Source organism: Crocodylus siamensis, chromosome 4 (assembly GCF_052110815.1).
Source record: "Crocodylus siamensis isolate JL-2025a chromosome 4, ASM5211081v1, whole genome shotgun sequence".
NCBI lineage: Eukaryota > Metazoa > Chordata > Crocodylia > Crocodylidae > Crocodylus > Crocodylus siamensis.
The window spans coordinates 29,841,802-29,854,993 of record NC_143398.1 but is presented as its reverse complement, the minus strand read 5'-3'; the positions used below and the strand labels follow the sequence as shown (position 1 = coordinate 29,854,993).

Here is a 13,192-nt window from a genome sequence, read left to right as displayed (position 1 = left end):
TAATGGCAACATAAGCTGTGATTTATTCTCCAGTCAGCTCACTGGAAACTGCAAACAAACCTTGAGTAAGAACATCTTCCTACCAAATACAGCTAAAAACAATCTCTTGCTGCCAACTGAGAGGAGAAAACATCTACCTATTGAAAACTGATCTACTTTCAATAAACTCCCAGCAATTTTTTTAATGACAGCTTTAGAGCTTGTATTTTGACATGCCCAAATTTAGCAAAAAGTATCAAAGTTCCTTTCAACTTCAGAACCTGCAAGATAGTGAATTTACATCATTGATATAAAATTAAGCAGTGGGGGCACATTCAGGTAAAGGCACAGGCTAATAGCAGGGGCAGCAGAACTCAGAGCAAGGAGAACGGTGCCCATACTGTGAGCCTCGCAAGAAGCACAACTTGCAGCGGCAGCAGCACCCTACTGCAAGCCCACAGCCGAACACGCTCACAGGGGGCCAGCATGCTCCCTGCTGCAAGGCCTGGAGCTAATAATCCTGCCACCACTGGGAGCCTTGTTAGCTATGGGGCTGGCAGCCATTGGTTCAACCCTGCAGCTAAGACTCCCTTAATTAATGGGGCTCCCTTAATTAATGGGGCTCCCATCCACAGAGAAGTACTTGGCCCTCACGTTGTATTAATGGCATTAACAGAACAAGCTACAAAGTTCTTGCACAGTTTTTGTGGAACAACTTTGTAGTTTATTGTTTGTTTCATCATACCATTAATTGACTGAATGTGTAGCTGGGTCACAACTGAAAGCATGATTACTTCACTTATCACCCCTTAAGTGTAATGTGTAGAGGGGGCCCAAGTTGTTTCAAGGACCTAGTAAAGTTTCATAGTTTCTAGGGTCGGAAGGGACCTGAGCAGATCATCTAGTCCGACCCCCTGCCATGGCAGGAAAGAGTACTGGGGTCAAACGACCCCAGCAAGATGTTCATCTAACCTCCTCTTAAACACCCCCAGGGTAGGAGCCTGCACCACTTCTCTTGGAAGCTGGTTCCAGACCCTAGCCGCCCTGACTGTGAAGTAGCGCCTCCTGATATCTAACCTAAACCTACCCTCTGCCAGCTTGTGACCGTTATTCCTGGTCATCCTGGCGGTGCTCAGGGGAACAGTGACTCCCTCAATGACTGCTGATCCCCCCTGACTAGTTTATACCAGGCCACAAGATTCCCCCTCAGCCTTCTCTTGTGGAGGCTGAACAGGTTCAGGTCCCGTAGCCTCTACTCATAGGGCCTGTCCTGGTGCCCCCTGATCATGCGAGTGGCCCACCTCTGGACCCTCTCCATGCTGCCCACGTCCCTCTTGAAGTGTGACGCCCAGAACTGGACCCAGTACTCCAGCTGCAGCCTGACCAGTGCCACATAGAGGGGGAGGATCACCTCCTTGGACCTGCTCGAGATGCATCTGTGGATACATGCCAAGGTGCGGCTGGCCTTCCTGACTGCATCCCCACACTGCTGGCCCATGTTCATCTTGGAGTCAATGATGACCCCCAGATCCCCTTCCGCCTCCGGGCTGACAAGAGGGGAGTTCCCTAACCTGTAGGTATGGTGCCGGTTGTTCCTCCCCAGGTGCATCACCTTACACTTCTCTGTGTTGAAACCCATCCTATTCTTGTCTGCCCACCCTTGTAACCTGTCTAGGTCTGATTGTAGCCTGTTGCATCCTTCCAATGTGCCCACGTCCCCCCACATCTTAGTGTCATCAGCAAATTTGAACAGGGTGCTTTTTACCCCCTCGTCCAAATCACTGATGAAGATGTAGAACAGCGCGGGCCCGAGGACCGAGCCCTGCGGAACCCCACTGCCCACGTCCTTCCAGGTTGAGAAGGACCCATCCACTACCACCCTCTGGGTGCGGCCCTCCAGCCAGTTGGTGACCCATTTGACTGTGTGGGTGTCTACACCACAGCCCCCCAGTTTCTTAATGAGAACGGGGTGAGAGACAGTGTCAAAAGCCTTCCGGAAGTCCAGGAAGATTATATCCACTGCTACCTCTGCATCTAATGATCTGGTGATCTGATCGTAAAAGGCCACCAGGTTGGTCTGACAGGACCTGCCACTGATGAACCCGTGTTGGTTGCCCCTAAGCATGCAGTCCCCTGATGGCCCCTCCTGGATGTGTGCCAGCATAATTTTCTCAAACAGCTTGCCTAGGATCGAGGTAAGACTAAACAGCCTATAGTTTCCCGGGTCCTCCTTCCTGCCTTTTTTGAAGATAGGGACCACGTTGGCCCTCTTCCAGTCCTCCAGTACATCACCAGAGCATCACGAGTGCTCGTAAAGCTGTGCCAGGGGACTTGCAATGACCTCGGCCAGTTCCTTTAGAACTCTAAGGTGGAGATCATCCGGGCTGGCTGACTTGAATACGTCCAACCCCTCCAGAAGCTCCCTAACTAAATCCTCGCTAACCCGTGGCCCAGGTGTGCCTCCCCCGGGGCCCGAGTTGGCCCAGCAGGGAGGTGGCTGTTCTGGTCCCTACTTAGGAAGGCAGAGGCAAAGAAATCGTTAAACATGTTAGCTTTGCTGTCTGGTGTGATGACCAAGTTGCCCATGGTGTCCTGCAAGGGCCCCACATTACCCGGGACCTTCTTTTTACCCCCTACGTATTTAAAAAAAAGGACTTCATATTGTCCTTAATCTGGGAAGCTAGTCCCAGTTCCATCTCTGCCTTGGCCTTCCTAACTACCCTCCTACATCCCCGAGCAACTATAGAATAGTCCTCCCTGGTGATGACCCCTTCTTTCCATTGGGTATAAGCCTCCTTTTTAGCAAGGAGACATTCCCGGATGCTTTTGGTGAGCCACGGAGGTTTGTGTGCTCTCCTGCTCCCTTTGATCCTCATTGGGATTACCTTCCTTTGGGCTTGGAGGATCGTCTCCTTAAGGAGCGACCATTCTCCTTGGACATCTGGCTCCCCTCCCTCTGGGACCTCAGCACTTCTCCAACTATCCTCCTTAGCTCGTTGAAGTCTGCACTCCTAAAATCTAGGGCCGCTGCCTTACTGCATGCCTTTGCCACCTTGCGCTGGATGGTGACTTCCAGCAGGCAATGATCGCTGTCGCCCAGGTGGTTGAGCACCCACAGCCCCCTCATCAGGTCATCACCCGTGGCCAGCACTAGATCCAACAAAGCATCCCCCGTGGTGGGGCTGTGACCTCCTGGGTTAAATGGAGGTCCTGAACTCTGGCCAAGAACCTACGTGAGCGTTCAGACCTGGCTGACTGTTCTTCCCAACAGATGTCCGGGAAATTCAGGTCCCCCATGACTACCACATCCTTAGCCTTCACTACAGGATTGTGGTAAGAATGAGTTAAAACATTACCAGGATGAGAGGAAGAGCCAATATAAGAAAACACCAAACATGCTTAGGTAAAGAAATTATCTAAACAATCTCTCTTTTACCCCAACAAAATCATTTAATTCTAACAAAGGAAAGCTTTCATTTTAGCATATATGTAGCTATAGACGGAGATTAGTAGAAGGCTATTAATATCTATTTACCCTTTTGTTTCAGTAACACTATAGTTTTCCTTTTATTTAATACAATTAAAATACATTTTATTGTGGTCATTTGTAATGACAACAGACTGGCTGTAGCTTTACATTATAATCAGACCACAATTAACTTTGCAACACTGTAATAGTATGGTGGACCCTTTCCGCCTCAAATTTCCTCACCCTTGTTAATGCAATATAAATCACCAGTAGGCAACTGTTCAAGACAACGAATGGTTAAAACTTGAATATTTAAAATTTATATTTATTTTGCATCGATTAAAAGCATACTAGGAACTTCTTAAAATACATACGAAAGCCATGATCCCAGCCTTCAAAACTTACAGCTAGGTAGCTTATAACAGGAATATGACAAACACAGGCAAGATAAACATAGAAAAGGAAAACAAGAACACATATGAAAGGAAAGAACTATCAAGGATGTGGAAGTCACCGGAAATGGAACACAACATACTTCTCGTCAAATATGATGCTGTCACATCCATCTAAATTTATCTTCCTGCAATAAGATGATAGACGTCTGAGGTAAGAGCAGTAAAGAAGTTCTAACCTACCTAGGTTCAAGTAAAGCATTTGACACTATGCCTCTTGGGAAATTATCAGCTAAACTGGAAAAGATGGGAATTAATATGTAATTTTAAAGATGGATAAGGCTAAAAGTAAGACTACAAAAGATTACATTTAAAAGGGAGTTATCAAACTGGAAACAGGTTACAGAGGTGTTCCTTTGGGATCAGCTTCAGAATCAATTATTTAACATTTTCATTAACAGTCTTGGTGTAAGAACTAGGTGCAAACTCAGTGAAGCCTGTGGAATTTGGGACAGACTTACCATTTGAAGCACTTCAAACTGCATCTGCACTTTGAAGCCCTTCAAAAACAGAACACAAAAATAGACAAGTGGGCCCCTGCGGTGGACCCCCAGGTGAAGTGCTCCAAAATCATCACAACTACATGAGTTGGCATAGTCTACAGCCACAGAGCATGGCAGGTAGTTTCTCAGTCCTGCAGCTCTGCTTCTCCTTCTACTACTCCACACACACAGAGGTGGGGAAGCAGAGTAGAGCAGACTGTCAGAAGAAACCTCACTGACAGTCTGTCCTGCTCTTCCTCCATTCCCTTTGCGGGGCAAGGAAGGAAGCAGGGCACTGTGGGATACTGAAAAACCAAGCCCTCCCCTATGACACTCCACAGAGCACGTAAACATAACAGGAAGCACCGTATTTTGAAGTGCCTCTAAATAATGGTCTATAATTTTACTTCCAGAGCCCTTCAAAGGCATTTAAAGTACTTTTAGGCTAGAGACAGATATTCAAAAAGCCTGAGCCTGAACTGATTCAGTCTTTTCAAGTTAGTCTAACCTGGCTAAGCTAAATCAGTTTATAACCCAGACAGACCTCCCAGAAATGCAGGGACATGCCTGCAGTGGCTCAGGCTAGAAGTGGGGGTGCTGCTAGCAGCCCTCCCTTTGCTTCCACAGGGCAGAACAGAGAGGGGTGTGGGCAGGCCCCAGCAGGACACTCTTATTATTTCCCACACCCCACACTTCCTCAGCAGCCCAGCAGGGAATGTTTATCACCCTTAAATCAGTGTTTCTCAACTCTTTAAGAAAACAAAGCCTAGCTCTCCATTAACGAATGGAGCTCTTGTTAAACAGCTCTTCCAAGGAAGGACATGAAGCTACCTGCTGATTAGCTCCAAAAAGCCTGCCTGCCTCTGTTATCTCCCACAATAGGGACCATAGCCAGCATGTGGTCTGCTAGCTAATGCTGAGGTGTCTGTGTAAGGCAGAGATGACAGGGGAATAATCCCTGCTTATCAAGGAGAAACCAGGCAGACGCTGTGTGCATGCAACTCTGCTGAACTCCAGCCAGTGAGCAGAGAGGATGGGCCAGCCCTGCTGTGGAGCAGAGAGCCCCACCTAGCCCAGAAAGCATGCCAGGATGCTGGGGTGTCTGGTTTATCTTAAAACAGAAAGGGGTCTGGGACAGACATTGCATAAAGTGGTTTGAACCAAATCAGTTAAGTATGATACTACATTCAACCAGGTTTATCTCAAATTGGTTTCAGTCATTTTCAAACTGGTTTATGTTCACTGAACATCTGTTCTGTTACAGGTTTAAACCAGTTTCTGATCACTTAATCCAGTTTATGTGTTTATGTTTCCATCCCTAGCCTTAACGTTATCTGTCCAGGACCTAGACTGGGGGATACTCATAATCTAGAAGAGACCAGGATTATTAAGTAGTAAGTACTAGAGGCACACCGATACATTGGCCCAATATTGGATCAGCACCAGTATAAAGAAAATGCATCATATCAGAAATCAGCCTAATGTGGCCAATAATTTGGCTGGTAAATGTCCATGCGTATATGCAGCTGCAGCATAGCACGTAGGCAGTGAGGAGCACAGCCCAGCAGTTTGGAGCACTGTGTGCAGCTGATAAGTATGGTGTGGTGGAAGGGGAGAGGGGAGGGGGAGGAAAGGGGGATGGGGGGGCACCCATCAAGGCCCCCCATGGCGAGGGAGTAGTGGGGCTGGGGCAAGCACTGCCCAGCTGGGGTGGGGTAGGCACAGGACAAAGCCATGGCTCATCCAGGAGGCATGGGGGAGGGGGGCTCTCATCACAGCACACCACTCATCCAGGAACCACTTGTCCAGTGCTCTCCTGGCTGCTCCTGCTGCTCATCCAAGAGAGGATGAAGAGGGGCATGTGCCACCAGATGTGTGCAGGGTGGGGCAGGCTGGGACCTTGGCTGTGTGTGGCTCTTCTTGGCTTGCGCCACCCTGCACAGATCCAGGGGCACATCCCCCCCTATGCCCTCCCAAATGAGGTGAGTGCCACACCAGCAGCTCCCGGAGGAGCTGGCATGCAACAGCGGGAGCTGCCCCCATCTCTCCCTGCACCCGCTGGACAAGCCAAGACTCTGTCCCATGCCTGCTTCGGCCCGGCTGGGCAGAGCTTACCCCAGCTCCACTCCTTCCCCACCGCAGGGGACTTGATCTGTCGTCCTCCTCTTTCCCCTTCCCTCCCCACCCCCTTCCACCACACCAGACTTACCAGCTGCATGCAGCTCTCCAAGCTGCTGGACTGGTATTGGAAATCTGATCAGTATCAGCTGATGTACCTCCTTAAAAATCAGCTATCAGTACTGGCCCCAAAAATCTCTTTCAGTGCACCCCTACTAAGTACTGAATAACCCTGTAGAATGGAGGAAGAAACAGTTCTGAAGTTTAAAAGTCAAAGTGAATGACTTCACACTTTATATTAATATCAAGAAATGTTTGCTACAAAATGGAGGGTCACAGTTTAGTTACAATACAGAATGAGGATCAGGTATACAAGTCAACAGCAGGATAACCATAAGCTGCCAGTGACACGTGGCTCTGAAAAAGGCTAATGAACTTCTAGATTATTTCCGACAGGGTACTTTTAGAAGAAAAGTACAACTGTACCATTGTACAAGGCACTGATAAAAGTCACATATAGACTATATATATCAGTTCTTGCAACCTCTGTTGAAGAGCCATGATTTATACTAGAACAAGTCCAAATGAGGGCTACAAGCAGATGGGCAGAATATGAGAGGACATGTTTACTTTTTATAAATAAATTCATGCACTGAACAACAAGGAGAGAGGAGAACTACTTAACTTGAGCAAAACTGGCACAAGAACAAGTGGTACCAGGTGGTCACAAATCTAGCCTGGAAGGCTTTTAGTGACAAGAGGAGTGAAGTTTTAGAATAGTCTTCCAAAGTGCTGTGGGACAAAAAATCTGAATTACATTAAGATGAAGCTTAGTAAGTTTGTTGGAGGTACAAAATGATAGGATAGTTGAGAAATAATTAGTGAATTCAAGTATTGAATATATGCATTCAAGTACTTAAAATCATCCTGATAGTAATGAACAAAAAACTCCTTCCACAAAGAGATGAACTTATCTGGTAATCCCATGCTACAGGGTTTTGCTGGTCATTCTTCCTCTACATCAGTGATTCTCAACCCTGCCAGCTGAGGTGTGAGGAGATAAGGAGATAAGTACAAGCTCAGGTTTGTCCTTCCTTGGCTTCTCTCCTGGCCCAACTGCCCAGGATTTATGCAAAGTAGTAAGCACTTTCACAGGTAAAATAATTTTTGAATTTGGGTGCCACCTAATTCACGAAAGTTACTGGAAGGGTACCTTACATCCAAAACAGGTGAGCACCACTGCTTTAAATATTGGCTACTGCTAGAAGCTGGCTGATATACTCCGAAATGTCTTAGGGTGAACTGTCTTGCTCACTTTCTGAAGATCAAACTCATCAAGCTGATCCTCAAACTGGGACCATGAATTTCTCCCTCAAATCAGATTGTCAAATACCATATATTAAAACCAACAACTCCCTGACACAGCAGTGGTAATACATTCATGATGGTCTCTCCCTTATTTTTTCCCTGGGGCATACTATAGGTCTGGGAAACTTCTTTTTAATAGGCTGCTTTATGTGGGTCTGTGATGTCTGAGAAGGTTTGGGAGTGAACAATCTTATCCATCCTTTTGACAAGGGGTTGCCTGCAACTGAAGGGAAATGAGATTGGCAGATTAGGAGGCCCCTTCAAATCCTATATTCCTCTTTTCCTAACAATTACAAAAGGTTAAGCCTATGTTGTTTCCTTTTGGAAAATGCATGCTATGAAATTCTTCTTTAAAATAATTAAATTTTTCAATTTAAAAGTGAATTATTTCACTTCCATAGGATTCTGCATAAATTAATTTTTAGAGTTGTAAGCGTTATTTACCTTTGTAAAGAAATATTTAAAGCACATCCTAAGTAGAGGTGGTGTGGAAAAAAGTCTCAGAAATTGTAGTCAGAAAAGAAAAAAAAAATGCAGATAGAACATAGGTTGGAATCCGATGAAAAGATGAAAGAATTATGAACTCTTTCCTATAGTAGCAAAATTTTTTAATTCTAAGCTATAGTATTCTCATCTATCTAAATCATGCAGAATAAACAGAATACCTCATAAAAGGTAGTAAAAATACGAAATGTGAATAAGTTGAACAGCAAGAAGAGCATACCAATGATCTGAGCTTTTAAACCAACTCTGAAAGTTCTGCAAAATATCTCTTTCATATTAGACTCCCATTACCAGGAAATGCATCATGATAACTCTAAATCTTTCAAAATTAATACCTATTGTTACTTTTTTTTAAAATTAGGCAAAATTGCACAAAAAACACTTTAATCATAACCTAATATCTATCATATCCTAATATCAATTTATATTTCTTTAAAGGACTTAGTTCTTTTGGGAACTGAGTCCACTTGGGATTTCATACTCAAACTATTTTTCACTTCAAAGGAGCCGCCTTCTTGGTCTTACATATATTAAAATGTAAGAAAGAGAATGTTTTGTTGGGTAACAATTACCTTAAAAAATAAAAGTAATACTTAGGATACCTCTCGAGTCTTACCAGGCAAATAAGAAAGGTAAAAGTTCTGGTTCCATTTGAATTAATGGCAGAACTTTCATTAGCTTCAATGGATTCAAAGTATTTCCCCTCAGGCTTTTTTGGCTGCTCCCGGGGTGGGTTGTCCTCTTCAAGGACTCAACACAAACCTACCAAGCTAAAAAGATGTGCGTCTCTCTTTTGTTTGAGCTAAAAGACACGAAGAGAATTCAGAAGCCACTGTGATCCAGACACTAAATGGAAACAGACACGACACGGTATATGTGGTTTTCACATACAGCAGATAAGACTCTAATCCCATGTTTGACTAAGTCTACATGACGCAACAGTGATATACTAAACACAGAAACCACTGATGCCAAAATAGCATCTCAATCTTTATTACAGACACATAAGAGTAGCTACTTCAGATACCAGGCACTAACATGGAATCCTTACAAAGCTGATCCACTAGCTGCTCCATCCTCAATGAGAAAATAATTAAGCTCCTTCATTTACAAGCATTTTTCTAACTAAGTGCTCACTCACTACACCATTGGGCAACACTTCATGTATAGTCAGTTTCACTATTTTTCCCATAAAAAGGCAATAGTTAAAAAAAGATGCTCTGCAAACATCAAGAGGGTATTCAAGGAAAAAATGTCTTACATGGTTTATTTTAAATCAGAACAATCTACTTAAAAAGCTGTTCTACCACAAAACATTTTTTTAAATGATCTATTAAAAAAAATTAAAAAACACTTACTATTGTCCCCATTAGACTACTTTATTTGCAGACTTCAGAAAAAACCATAATAAAATGTGTTTTAAAAAGCATCTCTGGGGTAGTAACCTTAACTTGCATTCTACCATATCATGCTGTAGTCAACATGCAGAAATTTTGTACGTGTATAAAGCCTTAGATGGTGGTTTTTTTGCTTTTTTGTAAGTACTGCATGACATTCCTGGCAGATTTCTGCCATAGGGAAATCTCCCTTTTCTCTGTTTTCCATCGATGTACTGTTTCTCAACATCCTTAAAGTATTTCAAAGCCTTGACATTAATCAGTTATCTCCACTAGTTAAGGACAGGAGAAATCAATTTACCTGAATGCCATCAAGCAACTTGCTCATGCACCAATAACTGTCAGCTTCAATGTTCTGCAGCACTTCTTCAGGCAGACTGGAAACATCAAAATTTTCCACTTCTTCTTCTGTTTCAGAAAGAGAGAGGAGAAAAAAGCAAGTCAATGAAGTACAAAGAATAAATAAAGTTGAGAAAAATAATTTAAAACAAAGACAGCCACCACTTATCTTGTATTCACAAACTTCAGCACGCATTTCCTTAACAGGAACTAAATGCATCATTTATTGCTCAACTGTGCCATTTAATGGTCTTAAATGTTAATGAATACTTAATTTGTCGCAGACTGTGAAAATCCTGAATCATGTCTGGTTAACCAGAATTAATATATAATAAATTACTTCATTCTAGACATTTCACACCTGAGAGGCAAATATCAGTAGCAATAAAATGGGACCCCCACACATAAGCACATGTACACAAAGGTACATGTACCCCCCCCAACACACACACATCCCTCCCAAACCCTTTATATATCTTAAAAGTTACCTGTCAGGTGTATAGTATTTCCCAGCTTTTTAAAGGGAAAAAAGCTAAATAAATTGAGGCCCATTTCCTGTGCTCTTAGCACAGTGGGGCCACCAGCTCAATTAGGACCGTTAGATACTAACACAATGTCTTTTCTAACAAAACAAGTAATAAATAAAAAAAAAGGTAATCATTGCTTTTTTCCTAAATAGCTAATCTCAGAATGTATTCACGAAAAGAATTTTTTTTTAAAGCTAACTGAAACCTATTCCTTACCCACATACTTTTTATATGCCAAAGTCATAGCAGCTAGCTCTATTTAATCAGAGCCTACAAGATTTGCGGCCAGCATGTCAACCTGGAGGTTCTCCAGTTCAACCACTGAGAGCGATTGTATTGTAACAAATTGTATCTCATGAATTGATATCGTGCTCTTTAAAGCCATTCCTTGTGATTTTTAAATTGAAGTGTTTGATTCAAATCTTTAGAGTGAAATTACAGAGGACATCACTTCAGGAACTGCCTTCCAGAGCCACCCTGCAGCCCCAAGAACTGCTCTGATGTGAACTGGGAGTGCCCTGAGTAACTAACTGTCTTCATTTCCCTGCTGTCAGTGCTCAGCAGCCAGTTCCCCAGATATCTGCCTGCTGCTTGGCTGTTCAACAGTTTGCTTCCTTGCCAGATTACGTGCGCCTTGGGAAGACTAGGATAAGAGCTAGATTAGTTCTGCCTAAACCCTGGCATGTGGCCTGAGAAAGAATGAATTTCCTCCTTCACATATCTGCAAAGTAGCACTGAATAGATGCAAAAAGAGCTACGAATCCATAATACACTAATTGCTCCCAGAGTCTGTTCCAAACCTATATGACATGTTATCAGCCTGGTGCTGCTCTTAATTTGTCCCAACTGGCTATGGTCCCCCAAAGGGATTATGTGACAACTGGAGATAGCACTCTCTGGTGACACACTCTCTAACAATGTTACCTATGGTTCCTGACACTTCCTGTATCACAGCCAGGTCCTGAACCAGATATGGGCTGCAGGAGTGGACTGTGTGCTTGTTTTGGTTTGGCTTGACCTGCCTTGGGTTTTGGGAGATGGAGGAGAAAGGAAAAAGGAGAATGAATGGTTAAAAAAGACAGAGGAGGACTTTGAAAGAAGAGCCAATTATGGTACAATGTACAACAAAAAGGCACTCTTCCAGGCAAAGAAGTTAGTATTCAAAAACGAGCGATAGAAGTGCTGCACAATGGAAAAAGTGTTCTTGGTCAAGGGAAAGGGCCCAGGCAAGAGCAGGTGCATCCTGCAGATCAACATCTGGCTGCACAGGGTCGCCAGGATGATTACCTTCATCAATCATGGGATGTTGTTCCAAGAAGGAAGATTTCTGGGAAGAGAGAGGATCCACCTGACAAAGAGAGGGGAAAGCATCTTTGCAGACAGGCTGGCTAACCTACTGAGGAGGGGTTTAAACTAGGTTTGCGGGGGGGGGTGGAGATCAAAGCCCTCAGGTAAGTAGGGAAGCGGGAGACCTGGAGGAAGTGCAAGAAGGAAGGAGAAACAAGGGAGGTGCTCTCACACTTCCTGAGAAGTCAGGACAATCAACTAGTTACTTCAGGTGCCTGTAAAACAAATGCATGGAGCCTTTGAAACAAGCAGGAAGAATTGGAAGTCCTGAAACTATGACATGATTGGAATAACAGACTTGGTGGGAGCTCATATGACTGGAGCTTGAGAGAGTCCAGAGGAGAGCCACACGCATGATCAGAGGTCAGGAAAACAGATCTTATGATCTTCTCCACATCCTTTTTGAATTGTGGAGCCCAAAACCGCACGCAGTACTCCAGCTGCGGCCTCACCAAGGCTGAGTACAAGGGGAGAATGACGTCCTGGGATTTGCTCGAGAAGCATCTATGGATGCAAGCCAGCATTTTCGTCGCTTTATTAGCCGCAGCATCGCATTGCAGGCTCATGTTCATCTTGTGGTCAATGATGACCCCCAAGTCTCTTTCTTCTGTAGTGCTAACCAACGTAGCACTGCCGAGCCTATAAGGGTGCTGCAGGTTTTTCCTCCCAAGGTGGACAACCTTGCATTTTTCGGTGTTAAACACCATCAGGTTCTCGTCCGCCCATTTGCTGAGCTTGTCCAGGTCAGCCTGGATCACCCGCCTATCTTCTGGCGTGGATGCTTTGCCCCAAAGTTTGGTGTCATCGGCGAACTTGGCCAGTCCACTCCTGACTCCAATGTCCACATCATTAATGAAGATGTTGAACAGTATGGGTCCAAGGACGGAGCCTTGAGGGACCCCACTGGTCACAGGGCACCACGATGAGTGACTGCCATCAATTAAAATCCTCTGGTTCTCTTCTCTAGACTAAATAGGCCCAGTTCCCTCAGCTGTTCCTCGTAAGTCATGTGCCCCAGCCCCCTCACCCTTTTTACTGCCCTCCGCTGGTCTCTCTCCAATTTGTCCACATCCTATCTGTAGTGGGGGGTGCGAAACTGAACACTTCAGATGTGGCCTCACCAGTGCTGAATAAAGGGGAATAATCACTTCTCTTGACCTACTGGTAACACTCCTACTAATGCAGTCCGGTATGTTGTAATCTTTTTTGG

At 44.5% G+C, this 13,192-nt stretch overlaps 1 protein-coding gene across 2 annotated transcripts in view; it reads right to left on the bottom strand.

Annotated features, from left to right (window-relative positions):
- TBC1D22A (TBC1 domain family member 22A) overlaps positions 1 to 13,192 on the bottom strand; it is a 449,980-nt gene that overhangs the window by 249,843 nt on the left and 186,945 nt on the right. For both annotated transcript variants that reach the window (XM_090042105.1, XM_090042106.1), the window contains one exon: positions 10,071 to 10,177. In XM_090042105.1, the coding sequence (XP_089898231.1) occupies positions 10,071 to 10,177 (107 nt within the window). The remainder of the gene's footprint in view (positions 1 to 10,070; positions 10,178 to 13,192) is intronic.